Source organism: Netta rufina (genome assembly GCF_964035555.1).
Source record: "Netta rufina genome assembly, chromosome: 30".
In the NCBI taxonomy this organism is placed as follows: domain Eukaryota; kingdom Metazoa; phylum Chordata; class Aves; order Anseriformes; family Anatidae; genus Netta; species Netta rufina.
This window is the reverse complement of record NC_140154.1, coordinates 1391037-1407867: the sequence shown is the minus strand read 5'-3', so window position 1 is coordinate 1407867 and position 16831 is coordinate 1391037. Positions and strand designations below refer to the sequence as shown.

General features: G+C 51.5%; 1 protein-coding gene across 1 annotated transcript; it reads left to right on the top strand.

The window, feature by feature from the left end:
• Positions 1-3113: 3113 nt before the first annotated feature.
• On the top strand, positions 3114-4510 carry HOXC5 (homeobox C5; the record flags this gene model as incomplete). The annotated part of the gene is made up of 2 exons (XM_084303771.1): positions 3114-3570; positions 4296-4510. The coding sequence occupies 2 exons, from the start codon at positions 3114-3116 to the stop codon at positions 4508-4510; spliced, it is 672 nt and encodes a 223-aa protein (XP_084159897.1).
• Between the last annotated feature and the right edge of the window lie 12321 nt (positions 4511-16831).

The following is a 16831-nucleotide window of genomic DNA, read 5'->3' as shown; positions in this document are numbered from 1 at the left end:
AAAGGGACGCCCCCCCCCCCCCGCCCCCCCCCCCCCCTTCGACTCCCCCCCACCCCCACAAAAAATAATAATATCCCCCCCCCACCCTCTATTTATCACTGGCACAATGTTTGGCTACGGTTAAAAAAAAAAAAAAAAAAAAAAAAGGAAAAAAAAGAATAATTATTCTTATAAAAGAAGAATAATGGGGGGAATTATTAAAAAAAAAAAGGCTAATGTGGAAATGTGGAACCCCCCCAGCGCTCCCCACACACTTCACAACTCCCCGCTCTCTTCAGTGCCCCCCCCTTCCCCCCGCACACACATCGCCTATTTATCTCACTCGGAATAAGACTGTTTCCAACCGCACACTTATCCTCCCCCCCAACCTTCAGGCCCCCCCCTCCTCCACCTTCTGTCCCCCCCCCCCCCCAAATTGGGCTTGCGAGAGGCACGGCCCTGGAGACGGCCTCAGCCCCCCCCCCCCCCCGCTTCCCCTTCCGCCAGCCACACGAGTTTCTCCTCCCATGGTGAAAAATCTGAATCCCTGCGAAAGCTCCTTCCACGTAAATATAGCATTTCCGAGAGTACCCTACTTGTATTTAAGCAGATACCTGGGCTCATCACTGCATACAACAAACTGTGACAGTTTCTGTGTGAATATTTTTAACTGTGTTTGTGGTACCTGTATTTATATTTATGTTTAGCACTGTAATGTTCCACGGTATAAAGTGAATGGAGTTCTATAGCAGTAGAAGAGAAAAGAAAAAAAAATCTTGTGTTACACCCTCTCATGTATAAAGGTCATGTCCAGAGGACTATGTTGAGTATTTAATAAAAACTGAATATTATTTTTAAAGTTTATAGAATGGCCTCTGAGCTTCAGTTGAAACCTTTCATGTTGATAACAGCCTGTTAGAAAGTTCACTTATCTTCTGTGTGTTGTTCCTGAAAATCAGCTCCCTCTCCCCTTTTTCTCCCTCCTTCATACCTCTCTCATTCAAGAGTATTCCAAAAAAAAGGGGGAAAAATGCATTTTGCTTTGTCTCCTTGAATTAGTCTTGTTACTGTATTGTTCGGTGGCATCAGGAATCTATGCCATACCTCTCGCTTCATGATTAAAATGGATTTCCAAAGTTCAAAACAGTATATATTTCTTATTGCAACCTCCTCAGTCAAATACCAGCTCCAAGGTTTTGATTCTTTTTATTGTCATTGTTATTATTTTGATTTAATTCGACCTCTCCAAAGCTGAGAATCTGCCAGCTCTGCGGAAGGATCCACTTCCCCTCAGCCCTATCTCGACCCAATAAACCTTTCCAGGGAGGGGGGAGTCACTTTTATCCAGAAACTCATCCTTGGGAGAGCGGAAATTGTCGATATAACGCTATGAAACAAACCCTTCTGATGGGAGTGCTGTGGATTGCAGGCTCGGATAATGTATTACGAAGGCTGGATAAGAAACTGCATTTTCTCTCCTCTTTGTCAGTGCTCTCCTATTTGCTCGGCTGTTCACTAGGTAGCACTCAGCCAGGGCTAACACTGCCCTGGAAGCTGCTTAGTCCCCTTCAAGTTTTTTATGAAACAACCAGGATTCGGTGTTAAGTGACCATTACCAGGAAAAAAAAATAAATAAAAGGGAGAAGAAGGAAAAAAGAAAAAAAAAAAAAAAAAAGGAAAAAAAAAAGCCCGGGGAGGATTTTTCAGCCCATCCTTTGCTCGTCTCCAGCCTGGAATGTGCAGGCGATTTTTGAAAGGCGCAGGAAAGACGAAAAAAATCTGTCTTAAAACGAAACAAAACAAGCAAACACCACCACCAACCACAAGCCAAGAGCGTTTTGCAAGAGGGTAGCGACCTGGACAGGGAGCAGGAGGCTCCCTGGGTGTAAACCATTTTGAATTTAAAAAAAAAAAAAAAAAAAAAAAAAAGGACAAAACCATACGTATATCCACCACCACACATATATAATTCAGCGTCTACAGAGAGAAGGAAGGCAATACGCAACACCCAGCGCACTGAAGGCATTATCTAGGTATTGGATGGATACCGAATATAAAGAAATGTGCTCAGGTCTGTAATGCGGAGCCCGGAGCCGCAGCAGGCTGGGGGGCTCGGTGCTGCTCGTCTCCCACCGCACACACACCCTGCTCCAGTGCAGAAGGGAGGGCTGGAAAGTCAGATTTGGAGGCATTTATTTCCCTCTCAGTGCCCTTTGAAGAGAGGGCTGGTTTCTCAGCGAGCAGCAGGCAAGATCCAGGCTTCTGCCAGCAATAAATTGCAGGGGGAAAGGTAACAGGAATGTAAACTTTGGCGCATTGGAGGAGCTACATGCGAGGAGCAGCCCGTGCATAGCGCTAAGGAGCTTCCCCGACCGCCACCACTCCCTAAATCTGAAAAGAAAAAAAAAAAAAAAAAAAAAAGCAACGGGGAAAGTGCTTCCTTCCACCCAGCCAGCAAAAAAAAAAAAAAAAATACGCCAAGATTTATTACGCGGAGCCAACGCGCTGCTGCGAGCTCGCACCCACTCAAAACCGAGCCTTTCCCACGAGATGCGATTTGGGGATGCGCGCAAGGCGGAGGAAATAATAATAGTAATAATTAAAAAAAAAAAAAAAAAAAAGAAAAAAAGAAAAACGTGGGAACGGAGGGATGGGGGGGGGCGCGGAGCTGCGCGGGGGGGTGCGGAGCGGCGGTGCGGTGCCGGGGCAGGGCGCTAGGTGCCGCTGCCGCCTCGCCGTCCCGCGGCGCGCTCCCCCGCGCACCCCCCGCGCACCCCCGCGCCTTCCGCGGCGCTTCGCGGGCGCCCATCAATAACCCGCCCGGGGTCATCAAGGCAAATTGATGACTGGCCGGCTCCTTCACGTGACGCCACTTAAATATCCCATATTTGGGCAGAGCATATAGGGGGAAAAGAAAGAAGAATCCCCACCTATAAATTCTGCACTTTAGGAGGAACAAAACGGCCCCCCCCCTCCTACCCCCCCACCCCTGAACTTCAAAGGGCCACAAATCACCCCAATCAAAGCGGTTGCACAAAAAAAAAAAAAAAGGAAAAAAAAAAAAAAAAGGAAAAAAATCCCCCCCCTCCCCAAATTTTTCCCCCCCGTTTTTTTTTTTTTTCCCCTCCTCCGCCATGAGTTCTTACGTCGCCAATTCGTTTTATAAGCAAAGTCCCAATGTTCCTGCCTATGCCATGCAAAGTTATGGAAATTATGGAAGTGTGCCTGAGGTTCAGTCATCCAGGTACTGCTACAGTGGCTTGGATCTAAGCATCACATTCCCCTCCTCTGGGGCTGCCAACTCTCTGAGCGGCTTGGACATGTCTACAGCCCCCCGAGCTAACCCCGAGCGACCTTCCTGCACGGTCATGGGTTCTTCAGGGCATCCTTTAGCCAGAGACGACCAGGCACCTCTAAACCCCGGAATTTACAGTCAGAAGACTGCTAACACGGCGCTGGAGGAGAGATCTAAGAGCTCTGGTGAAATCAAAGCTGAGCCCGTGCAAACAGCACAACAAGGAGGACCACAACTGCAGCAGCAACAACCTCCACAAATTTACCCGTGGATGACCAAACTACACATGAGCCATGGTAAAACTTTCACTTCTTGATTTTGTTTCACAGGATTTGCCTTGGTTTTATAGGCCATACGGGGCAAATAATAAAAAACCTGAGGTCGTAAATTTTACGACTAAGGCATCAATTGCTCGTAAAACTGTCCACTAAAAGGCTTAGAGGCTATATACGCCCAAATTTATGACAGCATAATTGGATCATAGAAACAAAACGTGTATAAAAGGCAATATTCCATTTTTTTGGGAAGGGGGGGTTAAAAATAACTTGAAATACACATGTTCTTTTAGGGTGAGCTTTAAAAAAAGACACCAGAAGCGAAGGTGGAGGGAGGGAAGCGTGGGCAGAATTTTCCCCTCCACCTTCCCAGGTCTGAGGAAAAGAAAGGCGAGAGCCCCAAGAAAAGATATTTCCCTCCTTTGTACACTTCCTTATTGTCTGAGAGGAAACAGGTTCACTTCTGGCTAATCTACATGCGTTTGATCTGTGCCTTGGAAGGAAGGGGGGGACTTGGGGCTGAAGGTGTTGGGGAATGAAGGATTTCAGGCTCCTGCACTCCCAGCCTCCCTGCGTGACCAAAGCCCAAGTGCCCGAAGTGCCCCAGCAAACTTCTCTGTATCCCGCTGTTGTACCCCGATTTTATCCTTAACAAATAAAAAAATAAAATAAAATAAAATAAAAAATACAAAAATAAATCTCTCCAGATCGGTTTGGCTTTTCATGTGGTGTCTTGCGTTTTCCAGAAACGGATGGCAAACGGTCCCGGACCAGCTACACCCGCTACCAAACTCTGGAACTGGAGAAAGAATTTCATTTTAACAGATACCTCACCCGGCGGAGGCGCATTGAGATAGCCAACAACCTGTGCTTGAACGAGAGACAGATCAAAATATGGTTTCAAAACCGGAGGATGAAGTGGAAGAAAGATTCCAAGTTGAAAAGCAAAGAGGCTCTTTAGGTGGGCTCGCAGGAGATGGGGGTCCAGCTCTTTCCACGAGTTCTGGTGTAAGCTACCTTGAGGAAACTTTTATTTCGGGGTGGGGAGGGAGGGAGATGCTGAATGGACTCTGGTCCGTACCCTCACAAATCCGTCAGACAAAGGAGATCTCTTGTTAGTATGCAAAAACCCGCTGTTAGCTTCATGCAAAATTTAGTGTATCGCTCTTTAGGTTGTTACTAAGTGTCCTAACCTGTGCGCTCTTTGGGGAAAAAAATCACCGTGAGGTTGCTCAAAAAAAAAAAAAAAAAAAAAAAAGAAAGAAAAAGAAAAAAAAAAAGGGCTAAAAAATATATAAATCCGCAGGGTGGCTGGGTCGTGATCCGTCAGCTCTAAAAATTGCAATATTCATAGGAAAAAAAATAAAAATAGAAAAAAAAATCAGAGAGCTGGCGAAGGAGGAAAAGAACAAAAAACCCAGAGCCAAACGCCAAGCCTGAAGTCCCAGCCTCCTCTTTGCCCTCTGCTCGCCCTTCTGGGGAAAGGAAATGGCTGGTGTGTGTTTGGGGGGCGGGGGGGGTGAGCCCCCATCTGCCTGCCGGGATGCTCGGGCAGGACCCCCCCGCTCTGCTCCCTGAAGTCGGAAGGAAAATGTTGACCCTGGCTGCGGCTCGGCAAAGCCTCACCGCTGCCTCCCTGCACTTGTCCTCAGCCCCCCGCAAAGCCTCGCAGAGGGGCCGGGGGGGGTTCCCCGGGGGGGCTTTTCGTGGCACTCGGATGGCGTTATTTTATTATTATTTGCATATAAAAGAAATGAATAGACCGGGAGACACCGGCTTGCGCGGACCCTCCGAAATCTCCGGGCAGGAGAGTGCAGCATGGGAGGTGGGGGAGGGAGAAATAGCCTCTGGACTTAATATTATTGTGTATTTATTTGTTGCGTAATTAATGTAGATTTGCTAAATGCTAAGATATATATTAAAAGGCCAAGGCGAACCCAGATTTGTACATCTTTGTCTAAATTCAGTCCATTGCAGTAACTTTTTTTTTTTTCTCTTTAATTCCGCAATAATGTACTCGGTATATTTATTGGGTGCCGCTTCGTGTGCGAGAGGACCATGAAACTTATATTTTGTCATATGGAATAAACAGTAAATAACCCAAAAAGTTGGCGTGCCGGGCAGATGCCTTTCTGTGCTCCTTCCCCGTCTCGGAGCAGCTTTTGGCTCCTTCTGCTACTTTGGCAAAGTATTGATTCTTTATATTGCTTTTTTTTTTCTATTTTTTAAAAGCAGTTTTCGGGAGAGCAGAGGGTGGAGGGGTGCTTTAGCGCAGAATGTCCTTCTCCCCCTCCCCGGAAAAGGTACGTGCTGCTCTTCCTATTTCCCAGAGCTGTATTGGGAAGGGGGGGGGGAGGAAAAAGATTTTTTTTTTTAGTGATTAGCTCCTGGCTGGGCCTTTATGGACGCGCCCGGTGAGCTGCTCATGTCCCAGCTCGGGCTTGGTTTTTTTTTTTTTTTTTTTTTTTTTTTTTCTCTCGGGCTTTTCCTTCCAGGCTGGTGTTCTCGGCTGGCAGATGGCATTTTAATAGGAATATCGGTTTAAAATTACCCTGTGTCTTTCTCTCCCCCACCCCTTTCCCCCTTCCTCCCTCTTCTTCTCTCCCCAAATGTGTAGTCGGGGGGAAAGGATTTTGCCCAAAGTCTCGCAGCCGGTGCCTCTCTCCGCAGGTTGGGCAGCACCTGGACTCGCCAAGGATGTCCCAGTGCCTAACTGGAGGTGACTGGGATGGGCTTGGGGGGCGGTCTGGCGGGTAGGGGGGCTCCAGGCCCTGTTGTGTCCGTCCCCCCCCAGCCTGGAGAGAGGCTTTGCTTTCAGGGATGCTCTGGGGAAAGGGGGAGCTACACCCACCCAGAGCCCCTCTGCTGGGCCTAGGGCTGATGGAGGTGCTGGGGTCAGGGCTGGGGGCTGCTCCCCTCCTCGCTTCCCTGCTGCTCTGTTCCCAAACACCTTTTCCTTGGCTTTTTGAAATATTTGTTGGTGTATTTGCTCTCTTCTAACGCGGAGGGCCTAATGCGGAACACATGGGCTCTGCTCCCGGGGTGGAAACACGCGTTGCAGCGGGCGTGCGCATCCGTCCCGGAGGCTCACACTTGGCTCCATATGGACTTCTCCAACCCTACAGCCATATGGCATAGGCGCGGGGCTGCGAAAATTGTTTGTGTAGGGTCTCCCCGTGCCTCTCCACGTGCTCGCCGCCCGCGGGCGCGTACGGCGGGCGCACAAACCCTATAGAGCCGCTCGTGCACCGCGGCGAGGTGCGCGCACACGTCTATACGTCTGCGGGAATATTTGCATAGAGCTGCACCTATATTTCGCAGGCACATGCCTCCGTGCACCCAGACACACACACACACACACTCAGGGTCACTCCTCCCGTGTCTTCCGAGCTCTTTACAGGAGAAACAAATGCTTGGAGAAGCCAATAAGCTCCATAAAACTTTATAGGATTTCCTTTACACAGCGGAAACAATGGAACAATTTCCTGAACCTGCAAACAAAAGTTTCTTCCAGCAGCAGCTCCGGCTGCCTTTACGGGTACAATTAGCACAGCGTGCTCAAGTGGGGAATCTCTCGCTATTATACGAGGCGTCCCGAGCCTGGAGGGCTTTTCCTTTCTATCTCTCTCTCTAGTTTTTGCATTTATTTATGATTTGTGGACGTTGCGTTCTGATTATTTGGCGAGTTGCGAGCCGCAAAGAATGCTCGCGCAAGCCCGGCGACATTTAATTTTCCTGTCATTTAACAGTCAGGCGAAAATCCCCATTTTTTGCTGTCCCAACTGTCATTTTGCCGTCCGTTTGGAGTGAAATACTGCAAAGCCAAGCAGAGCTCGCCTTGCACATTTATTTGCTGCCTGAGCCAGTTTTTGCTCACCACTGGGGCTCCCTGACTTGGGGCCTGGGGTGATTGCAGCGAGGCTGGTAGGGCTCGTAGCGATTCCAATCATTTCCTTTTAGGATTTTATTTTTTACCCATGCTGTGTAAATCTATTGACTGGTTGTTCAGGCACAAAAACCTCTTGGCGTGTACTGGTAATTGCTCATTATTCCGTTCTATTTTCTCTTAAACAATGTATTACCCTCACTCTCACCGGTATTATTGCGCCGTCTCTTGATTATTATTTGTTTTCTGATTACATTTCGTACTTTAACAGCGCCTTTTCTCTCCCTTTTTAACCGGGAAGCTGTCAAGGCGTCTTGGTTTCGTCAAGGCAAGGGTTAACCATCTCGGAGACCACTCGTGTTTTATCTGCGAGAGCAGTCGAAAATAATCATAGTAATAATAATTTAAAAAAACCAACCCTAAGACTTTAAAATTCAAACTTTCGGATTTCCACCCTGCGGAGCGGAGGCAGTTACTTATGATTAATTATTCGCTCATCCTGCCCTGGGGAGGGGGGCGAGGGGGCCCGGGGGGCTCTTTGGACCCCTCGTCCCTCTCTTCTTTAGGGGTATTTTGCTCGGGACTGGTTGATGGTTGGTGGATGTTGTTGCTGGTGCTGTCTTGAAGAGATTTGCCTTTTATTTCCCCTCTCGGCTGCTCAATCCCTTCCCAAAGACTCTGCCGAACAAGAAGGAAATAGAAAAGGACTTACCTTGCCCCGTCATCCGTGTCAACCCAGTGAGAACTTAAAATGGCCCAAAAACAACAAACAAACCAAAGTTGCATTTTTTTTATATAAATCCAGGACTTTTTTTAAAAAAGCAAAGCTCTTTTAGTTTCACCGAGAACATGAGAACATTAGCAGAAATACTCATGGCTTCTATGTGAATTTAGTAGTTTAAAACTTTTGAAGGTTATTTATGTGGATGGCCCTAAGCAAAAGCCCTGAATGGCTCTCAGGGAGCACGTGATGTCATTAAACTAAGTTTTATGGTTTGGGGGAGCTGACAAACCCACAATATATTTACATCATATATAATCTTAACTGTCCACCATCGCAGCTGCTAGAGCTGTTTAATGCTGGGACAGTGGGACAGGCGCTTAGTGCGGAGCGCGGCGGCGGCGGGGCTCCAGGCGGAGCGCGGACCCCGAGCATCCCCCGGCGACCTCCGTAAGTTTTGCCTTGCTCACACTTTTCCCCGGCTCTCCTTCCGTATTATTTATTTATTTATTATTTAATTTATTATTGTTGTTGTCGTTGTTTTTTTTTTTTTTTTTAATATCATTTTGTTCGTAGAATTGCAAACTAAAATTAGCCTCTCCCCCCGCCCTCCCCTCCTTCTTCCGTGGGAGTTGGGCAGGAATGCGAGCAGTTTTGCAAGGGGCGAGCTGCAGGCGAGCATCTTATCGGGCAGGAATCTCAGCGCCTCTCCCCTCCCCAGGGCTGCTGGAGACGAGATAAGGCCAAAGAGGTCTCTATGGTACTGGTTTAGCAACCCACTCCCCCCCGCCAGCCGGCCCCCCCCGGGCACAGCCCGAAGGTGCGTGGCCCCCAGTTCCCACCCCACCCCCGTGGCGAGGAGTTTAAGCGGATTTCTTCATGTCTGCGTGGGGTTTGAAAATGTATTTTATTTATTTTTTTTTTTACTATTTTATTCTTTCTTCCCCGTGCGGTGAGAGTTGGGCTTTGCAAAGAGAGGAGGGGAAAGGAAAAAAAAAAAAAAAAAAGGAAATTAAAAAAAAAAATCCACCCCTGACGAAGTGCATGCGCGGAGGCGGAGGCAGGCGGGAGCGAGGCCGGTGCAGGTGAGCGGAGGCTGGGCCGCTCCCGAGGCTGCTCCGGGGGTGTCCGGGCCCCCCCTCCCCTCCGTGTACCGGGTTTGTCCCCCGTGGGGTGGCCACTCGTGGAAGGCGGCTGCAACCCCCCCCACGTCCGAGTCTGGGGAGCCCCCTGTGCTTGGAAAGCCCTGGAGGCCCTGGAATCCCCCCCCCCAAAGGCAGAAAGAGGATGTGGGGTCCCGTCGGGGGGGGTCAAACTTGCAGCAGAGCCAAGGAACTGGGGGGGTAGACCCCAGTTCCTTGGTCCCCTCGACCCCCACTTTGGCATCACCCCTGCGTGGAGCCAGTCCCGGGGGGAGCAGGGGGGCACCCCCCCCACTCCCCGTTATTTTCCACGGGAGTCCTGCTGCTCTGGGTGCTGGGGGGTGATGCTCAGCTTTGTGTCTCCCCCCACCCCCCCGGGCCTGCACCCCTCTGCTAGGCCCCGTCCTCCTGGGTTTATCCCAGGCCTCAAGCCTGGCGTTGAGGGGGGGGGGATGCTGTTCCCGGGGGTGCCACAATTGGTGTGTTAAAGGGGAGCTTCAGGTTCCTAATGCGGGGCTTTAGGTGGGGGGGGGTGTGATTCGCCTGGATCAGTCCCCCCGCAGGCCTGGTGGCACTGGCTGGGACATGCGTGTGACACTGGGACAGTGAGTTTGACTGGGGGAACGAGGGTTTTTTTCGGATGGGGGGCTCCGTGCCCTCCCCCCCCATAGCGGTGAGGGAGCCCCTCAGAACTTTACGCGCAGGAGATGCCCCAGGAAGTGATTTCCACCTGGGAGCAGCCACCCACGTCCACCCACTCCCTGTTACACCCCCGTGTGCATGCGCAAACGCACTCGTGCACACGTGTGTGCACGGACAGGCGTGCAAAAGGCATGCACACGCGTGCACACGCACGTGCAAGCAAGCAAATCCTGCATTAAGTGCATAAACACTTGCACAGACGTGCAAATGCACCCGCTTGCACACCCATGCCAGCACACGTGCAGGCACACGATTGCACGCTCCTACGCATGCACACAAGTGTGCACGTGCTTACAAAGCTGTGCACACCACCCCCCCACCCCCCCGCTAAAATGCGTGCACACGCACGGGGCCTTGCACGCACACAACCCCCCCAACTCAAGTGTGCAACCTCGCTGTGGGTGCAGGAGCTCTGTGGGTGCTGAGCCCCTCCTCGCAGGGACCCCCACTGAGCTGGGAGCAGTGGAGGGTGCTGCCCCCCACCCTGGGGTGCACCGGGGGGGAGAGCAGTGTTGCAGACAATTTGGGCAGGGACAAATTTGGGGTAAGGCTGGAGAGAGAGGCAGGGGCACGGTGACAGAGTTAGGGACCCCAAAAATAATCTCCAAAGCCCCGTGGGGGGGTCAAGCCCCCCCCCCCAAAAAAACAGAGAGCAGCCCAGCATAGGGACCTGGGCAGCCCCCTCGGCCCTGTGTTGTTGTTGTTCCGGGGGGTTTAAGCCCTCCTCGAGGTGCTTTATGTGGGGGGTTGGGGGTGTCGCAGCCTCCCCCTAGCCCTCGCTGCTATTTGACCCCCCAAACGCCCCCGTTTTTGGCTTCAGGGCCGGGGGCCACTCGTGGGCCAAACGGGGCCATTGCCAAGACCAAACCTGGGGGTTGCAGGGGATGTTTTGGGCGGGGGGGGGGCTTCTGGCGGCTTTTCGGCATTTTTTCCGACAAAATGCTATCTGAGGCACGCCGGGCTTTTTTGGGGGGTAGGCTTTTTTGGGGTTGGGTGCGAGGATGGGGCCGCGTCCAGGCAGCTCAAATCAATGCGGAGCCCCCGGCGGGTCGCTGCGTTGCGGAAATCTCCTTCATTTCCAGCGTCAGCATCGTTTTCTGTCCGACCCCCCCCGCAAAAGGGGTCTCTGCCCTCGGCTCCCCCGGTGGCTGCCCCCGGAGCGAAACATTCCCGAGGTCTGGCGAGAAACACGGGGATGGTGCTTGAAGGCCGGGTTTTGGTCTCCCTCGTGGGGGTGGAGGGGAAATTCCCTCCCCCGTCCCACTGGGAAGGCGTGTGCACCTCCCCGGGGGGGCCGTTTACCTACGCCCTATGCAGCAATGGGCATCTATAGGGCGCTATAGGGCTCGTCTATAGGGCTTCGTCCCTATAGGTTTGCATGTCCTGAGACCCCTGCCCAGAGCAAGTCACCGAGGGGCTATAGAATCACAGAATGTCACAAGATAGTAGAAAACCTAACAAAAAATCAAAATAAATATAAATACTTCTATTTTTTTACACCGCCTGGAGCAGCGTGATATCCCCAGGGCTGCGGGACAAGGCCACTGTCCCCAGCTCGGGGCCCTTGGGTTCCCTTTGTCACCCCACAGGCAGGGTGACACCCCCACCCTCCCGGTGGCACTGCGGTACGTGCCGATGCTGAGAAATATCGCGAGTCCCGACTTTTCTTCCCAGTCTTTAATAGTGGGGAAATATGGTACTAAAAATAAATAAATGAATCTAAATCAACCCCCTTGCCAAAAATATGGTCAGCTCCATCGCTGGGTTGGGGGTGCACAGGGGCTGGGGGAGCCCCCTGGTTGTCTTCGTCCCCCCATCACCCCTTAAACCACGAAAAAACTTTAAAAGGTGCTCCGGGACAACACGAAGTCGCTCGAAAGCCTGGGAGCATCTAAAAGGGATTCGGGGGTACCCCAGGCTCCAGCAGGAACCCAAGGGTTCAGGGAACCCTGCAGGGCTTCGCAAATTTTGGGGTGAAGGGAGAAAGTTTTAGCGACCGACGTGAAACTTGGCCGGTTCTTTCTCCTTTTCCTCCTCTTCGTTTCGGTGATGGATGAGGAGTCATTAAAAATAAATTCTGGGGCTGGAGAATTGCTGCCAGCTCTTCGGGAGGTTTGGGGGTTTCGCTTGGGAATCATTGGGGTTGAGTGTGAACGCTGCTCGCCTTTGGGGTTGCTGCTCCCAGGTTCGGTCGTCTATTTAAAGAATTAGGTTAAAAAAACATTAAATAAACAGAAGAGATGCCACTTCATGGTACCAAGCAAAATAATTTTCTGCGTAATTGGAGAGGAAAAGGAGAGAGAGGAAAAAAAAATACGGAGAATGACGCTGGGGATTGTAATTTGTTCGCCTCCAGCTCGGTGCTGGAAAAATAACTTACTGGGGGGGGGGGGACTGGGGCACTGATGGGGACGGCAGGGGGTGGCTGCTCGCAGGGTTTTGCTCCCCCAGATGGGCAAAGCGAATTTGGGAAGCTCGGCTCCTCTCTGCCCCTGTCTTCCCCAGCAGAGCCGCGCCGATGGTATTGATGGATTGATTTTATTGATTTATTATCCGCTCCTCAAAGCGCCTTCCTATCAAATGATGTTTTGATCTGGGTTTTCCCGGTCAAGAGTTGAATTCCGAGTTATCGATTTTTTTTCCCTCTCCCTTTTTTTTCGGGGGTTTGCTTGCGATTTTTCTCTCGCCTGGCAAACGCGAGGGTGCGCCCCCCCCCCCCCTTGCCACCCTCCCCTCCACTTTCTCTCCTTTTAGGAAAGAAGGAAGGAGGGGAGGAAGGAAAATAAACAAACACACGTTACTTTCGCTCCACTGACACATGCTTTACACCTCTTTATCCCCAAGTCTTTTCTTCTCCTTACTACGCAGGGAAAAATGGTCAAGACAACGCGGTTTGGCCAAAAACGCGGGGGAAAAAAATCTAATTTCCGCCCTTACACTTTTTTTTTTTTTTTTTTTTTTTTGCTTTTCTTCCTGCTTGGGCTGTGTGTCCGGGCAGATTTCTATCAGGGCACCGGCAGGGATCTATACGTGGGCATCTATAGGCGGCCAGGAGCCTGCCCAGATGGCTCCGGCCCCGCGTGTGCACAGCCACGTGCGTGCGCGCACCCTTGTGTAAACAGACACGGAGATATTTAAATGTTTTCTCGGCACTTAGAGATTTCTCTGCTTCGCTCTCAGCGGTAAAATAATCACAAGGGAAGGGAGAGCGGCTACTGTTGACCTCTGGTACATAGCCGCTCCCGCGGCAGCGTTACCTCGCTGCAGTCGGGGTGGCAGAATCCGAGCTCATCCGCCTCCAAAATCACGGCATTTTCCTTCCTGGGGCTTTGGCGATGGCAAAAAAAGAAATAAAATTAAAAATAAAATTAAGATAAAATATAAAGAGGGAGTCAGTAAGCATATTGAGTTTTCTTTTTTTTTTTTTCTTTTTGAATGTTGTTTCAGGACACAAGCTCCCCCCTTTCCACCTCCCTCCCCAAATCTCTGTCCTTGCGCTGCGGTTTGGGGAGCCAGGGGGGGCTCAGCTCCCGCAAGGGGGGCCCAGGCTTTGTGCGGGGGCCCGGTGCCGGCGGGGGGGCACGCAGCGAGGAGCTGGCTCTGATCTGCACGCCCGCAGCCGCGCCTCGGGCCAGGGGGAGCCCCCCCCCCGGCCGCACACCGGCAAAAGTCGCGACACACGACACAGGGAGAGCCCTCCTGCCACGCTCGGGTACCGGCGAGTGCACCTCCGCCCCTGCCCTCATTTCTCCCTCTCCTTGGAAAATCCGATTTTCTTCCTTCCTTCCTTCCTTCCTTCCTTCCTTCCTTCCTTCCTTCCTTCCTTCCTTCCTTCCTTCCTTCCTTCCTTCCTTCCTTCCTTCCTTCCTTCCTTCCTTCCTTCCTTCCTTCCTTCCTTCCTTCCTTCCTTCCTTCCTTCCTTCCTTCCTTCCTTCCTTCCTTCCTTCCTTCCTTCCTTCTTTCTCTCTTTTTCTCTCTTTCTCTCTTTCTCTCTCTTTCTCTCTTTCTTTCTCCCCTCATTTCTCCCTTCCTTTCTCTCTCTTTCTCTCTTTCTCTCTTTCTCTCTCTTCCTCTTTTTCCCTTCATCCCTCTTTTTCTTTCTCTCTCATTTTCTTTCTCACTTTCTCTCTCCCCCTTTCTTTTTCCCTCTCCCTCTTCTTCCCTCTCTTTCTCTCTTTCTTCTTCTCCTCCCCTTTCCTTCCTTTTCTCCTCTTCACACCCTCACCATCCCCACCTTTCTCTTTTTCATCTCTTTTCTTTCCCTCTCATTTTCTCTTTTTCTACACATCTCATCCTTCCTTCTCTCTTCTCCCCTGTATTTTCTACCTTCCTTCGCCCACCCCTCACCCCCCCAAAATCATGATTTCCCACCCCAAACAGAGGCACCCCACAACCCACAGAAAGCAGTCCCTGAGCAGAGCCCAGCTCCACCGACACCTTGGGAATTTTTCCACCCTTTCTCCTCATTCTCTCGTTCCTGGGATTATTTTAAGCCCCCACACCCAGCAGATTCCTCGTGTACTGGACTTTAGTGGGGGACCCAGTTCAGGGGCACCCAGCGCCTGCAGAGGTCAGACACCCCCCTTTTGGGGCGTGAGGTGGAAGACCCGTCCCTTTTGGGTTTAGCCCGCACGAGAGGGTTTTGCAGGCTGAGCTTGATGGCTTTCTGTAATTAATATCGAAGTCGCTCGCCCCCCGCTCCGGCCCCCGTCTCCTTCTCCCCCACACTTCATCTTCACCCTTCAGTGGCAGCCAGCATCCAGCAGAACAGCGAGCTTGACCTAAATGCCCCCCAAAATCGTGGATCTAAGCAAATCCACCCCCCAAAAAAGCCACCCGGCTGCGTGCAACCCTCCCCATTTGCTGAAAGAGATCTGGGGGAAGAAATATGTTTTTTTTTTTTTTTTCTCTCCACTCCCCCCAAGAAGAGCCTTGTGTAGATGCTGAGGTGGGGGCTCCTTTTTCTTCCTGGGGGGGGGGGTTCCTTCTTCCTCTGGAGCACACGGGTGGGATTTGTTAGGAAAGAACCACTCGGGTGCCTGTTCATGCGGGGGGGGGGGCACAGCACACCCCGACACCCGCATCCCTCCGCGCTCCGCCAAAACCCAGACCCTTGCACCCCAAATATCGGCCTGCGGGCGACGCTCCGGTTTAAAAGCAAGCAACCCAAATTCCCCTCTTTCTAGGTATTTTTGTCCCTCTCCTTCCCTGGCACTTTCGGGGAAGAAGAAAGCCTTTCGGACTCTGGAAGCGGGGAAATATTTACCTGCAGACTCAAGCTGACACTTTACATCTGTGTCTGCTCCTCTTCGGTACCTGTCTCTGTCGAAATTAATTCCCTATAATACTGTGGAGAAATAGAAAGCTTTAAAAAATAGGCTGGGCTCCGAGTCGCTGGGTCATGTGTAAGGGGAGAAGTGGAGTATGAACAAACCTATATTTTATGTGAGGCTTGCAGAGCGCTGCAACGCTCCTGCGCTAATGCCTAATTCTTCACTTAGCCCAAACGCGCTGCTTCGAATCAGAACTGGGGCTTAAAATAGGATCTGAGGGGGAGCTGGCTGCTCCCCGCAGCGCCCCTCACCTTGTCCTCGGGGCGAAGGGCTGCTTTCCCCTTCTTTTCCCTTCCTACCCACCCCAAAAAATAACTACAAAAAACACAGCTCACCTTTTCTAGTTTCCCCAGCAAGCCTAAAAGGACAGGGGACACCTTTAGGGCTGGGAAAAGGCGATTTTTCCCCCTACGGCCCAGGCGAGCGGGCCGTGATTTTTTTCCTTTCCTTTTTTTTTTTTTTTTTTTTTTTCTTTTTTTTTTTTTTTCAGGAAAGCAGCCGATTTCTTATCAGGTCGGGATTGATGCTGGCGGCCTGGTTCTGTATATCATCCCCGCGGCTCCTCTTGTTCAAACCCGGCTCCTTTTGCTCCCGGGGCTGTGAGTGATGGCTCCTGCTGCTCCCCATGCCGCCAGAATCCTAATGGCCCCGCCGAGGGGCTCCCCGCATTTTGCTGGCAGGATATTTTGGGGAGAACCCCCCCCAAATCACTGCGAACCCCGCCTGAGCCCTTGGTGCTGGAGGCGCGGCCCCCGCGGAAGCCACGAAACGTTTTTATTAAAAGGTTTTGATGGATTCGCCTTGGGGATTAACTAAGATAATAGTTTATTGCACTGCGAAAGATTAAACTGAAAGTACCCTAGTGAAAAAAAATAAATAAACATTAGAGGGAACGGGGAACGTCTTTCCCAGCATTATACCCGTTGTTTCCAGCCTTAACGGGGGTCCCCGGGGCTGCGGGGTGTCTGAGCTGTCTTTTCGGGGCGTTATTATTATTATTGCAATTATTATTAAGATTTAACTACATGTGATAGCTCGGCGGAGCGGCTGCGGTCTGTGTGCGCGGGGCAGATTCCCCTCCCCGTCCCGCAGCCCCCAGCCCCAAACTGGGGTGCTGGGAGATCCTGGGGGAGCGGGAAGAGCCGGATCGACCCCGGGGGAAGCCAAATTTCCCTGACTCACTGCGAGCTGTCAAGGCTCGGGGTCCTCCTCCCTCCGCACATGTGCGCGGAGCTGCGCGCATCTGTGTGCCCCTCTCCGCCGGCATGTGTAATGTCGGATTTAAGAGCGTGTTTACACAGCTAGAGAGTTTGAAACACGGCCCGAAACGCGATAAAACGGTCCTCTAAATCATCCTGCCCTTGATCCATGGCTTCCACATATGCGGCTGGGTGCGCGCTGCTGGGGATCTGCCCTCCATGTAATGCTGCGGGGCTCTGCCTCCCTGCGCGGGGCTTCCGTCCTCCTGTCCTCCTGTCCTCCTGTCCTCCTGTCCTTC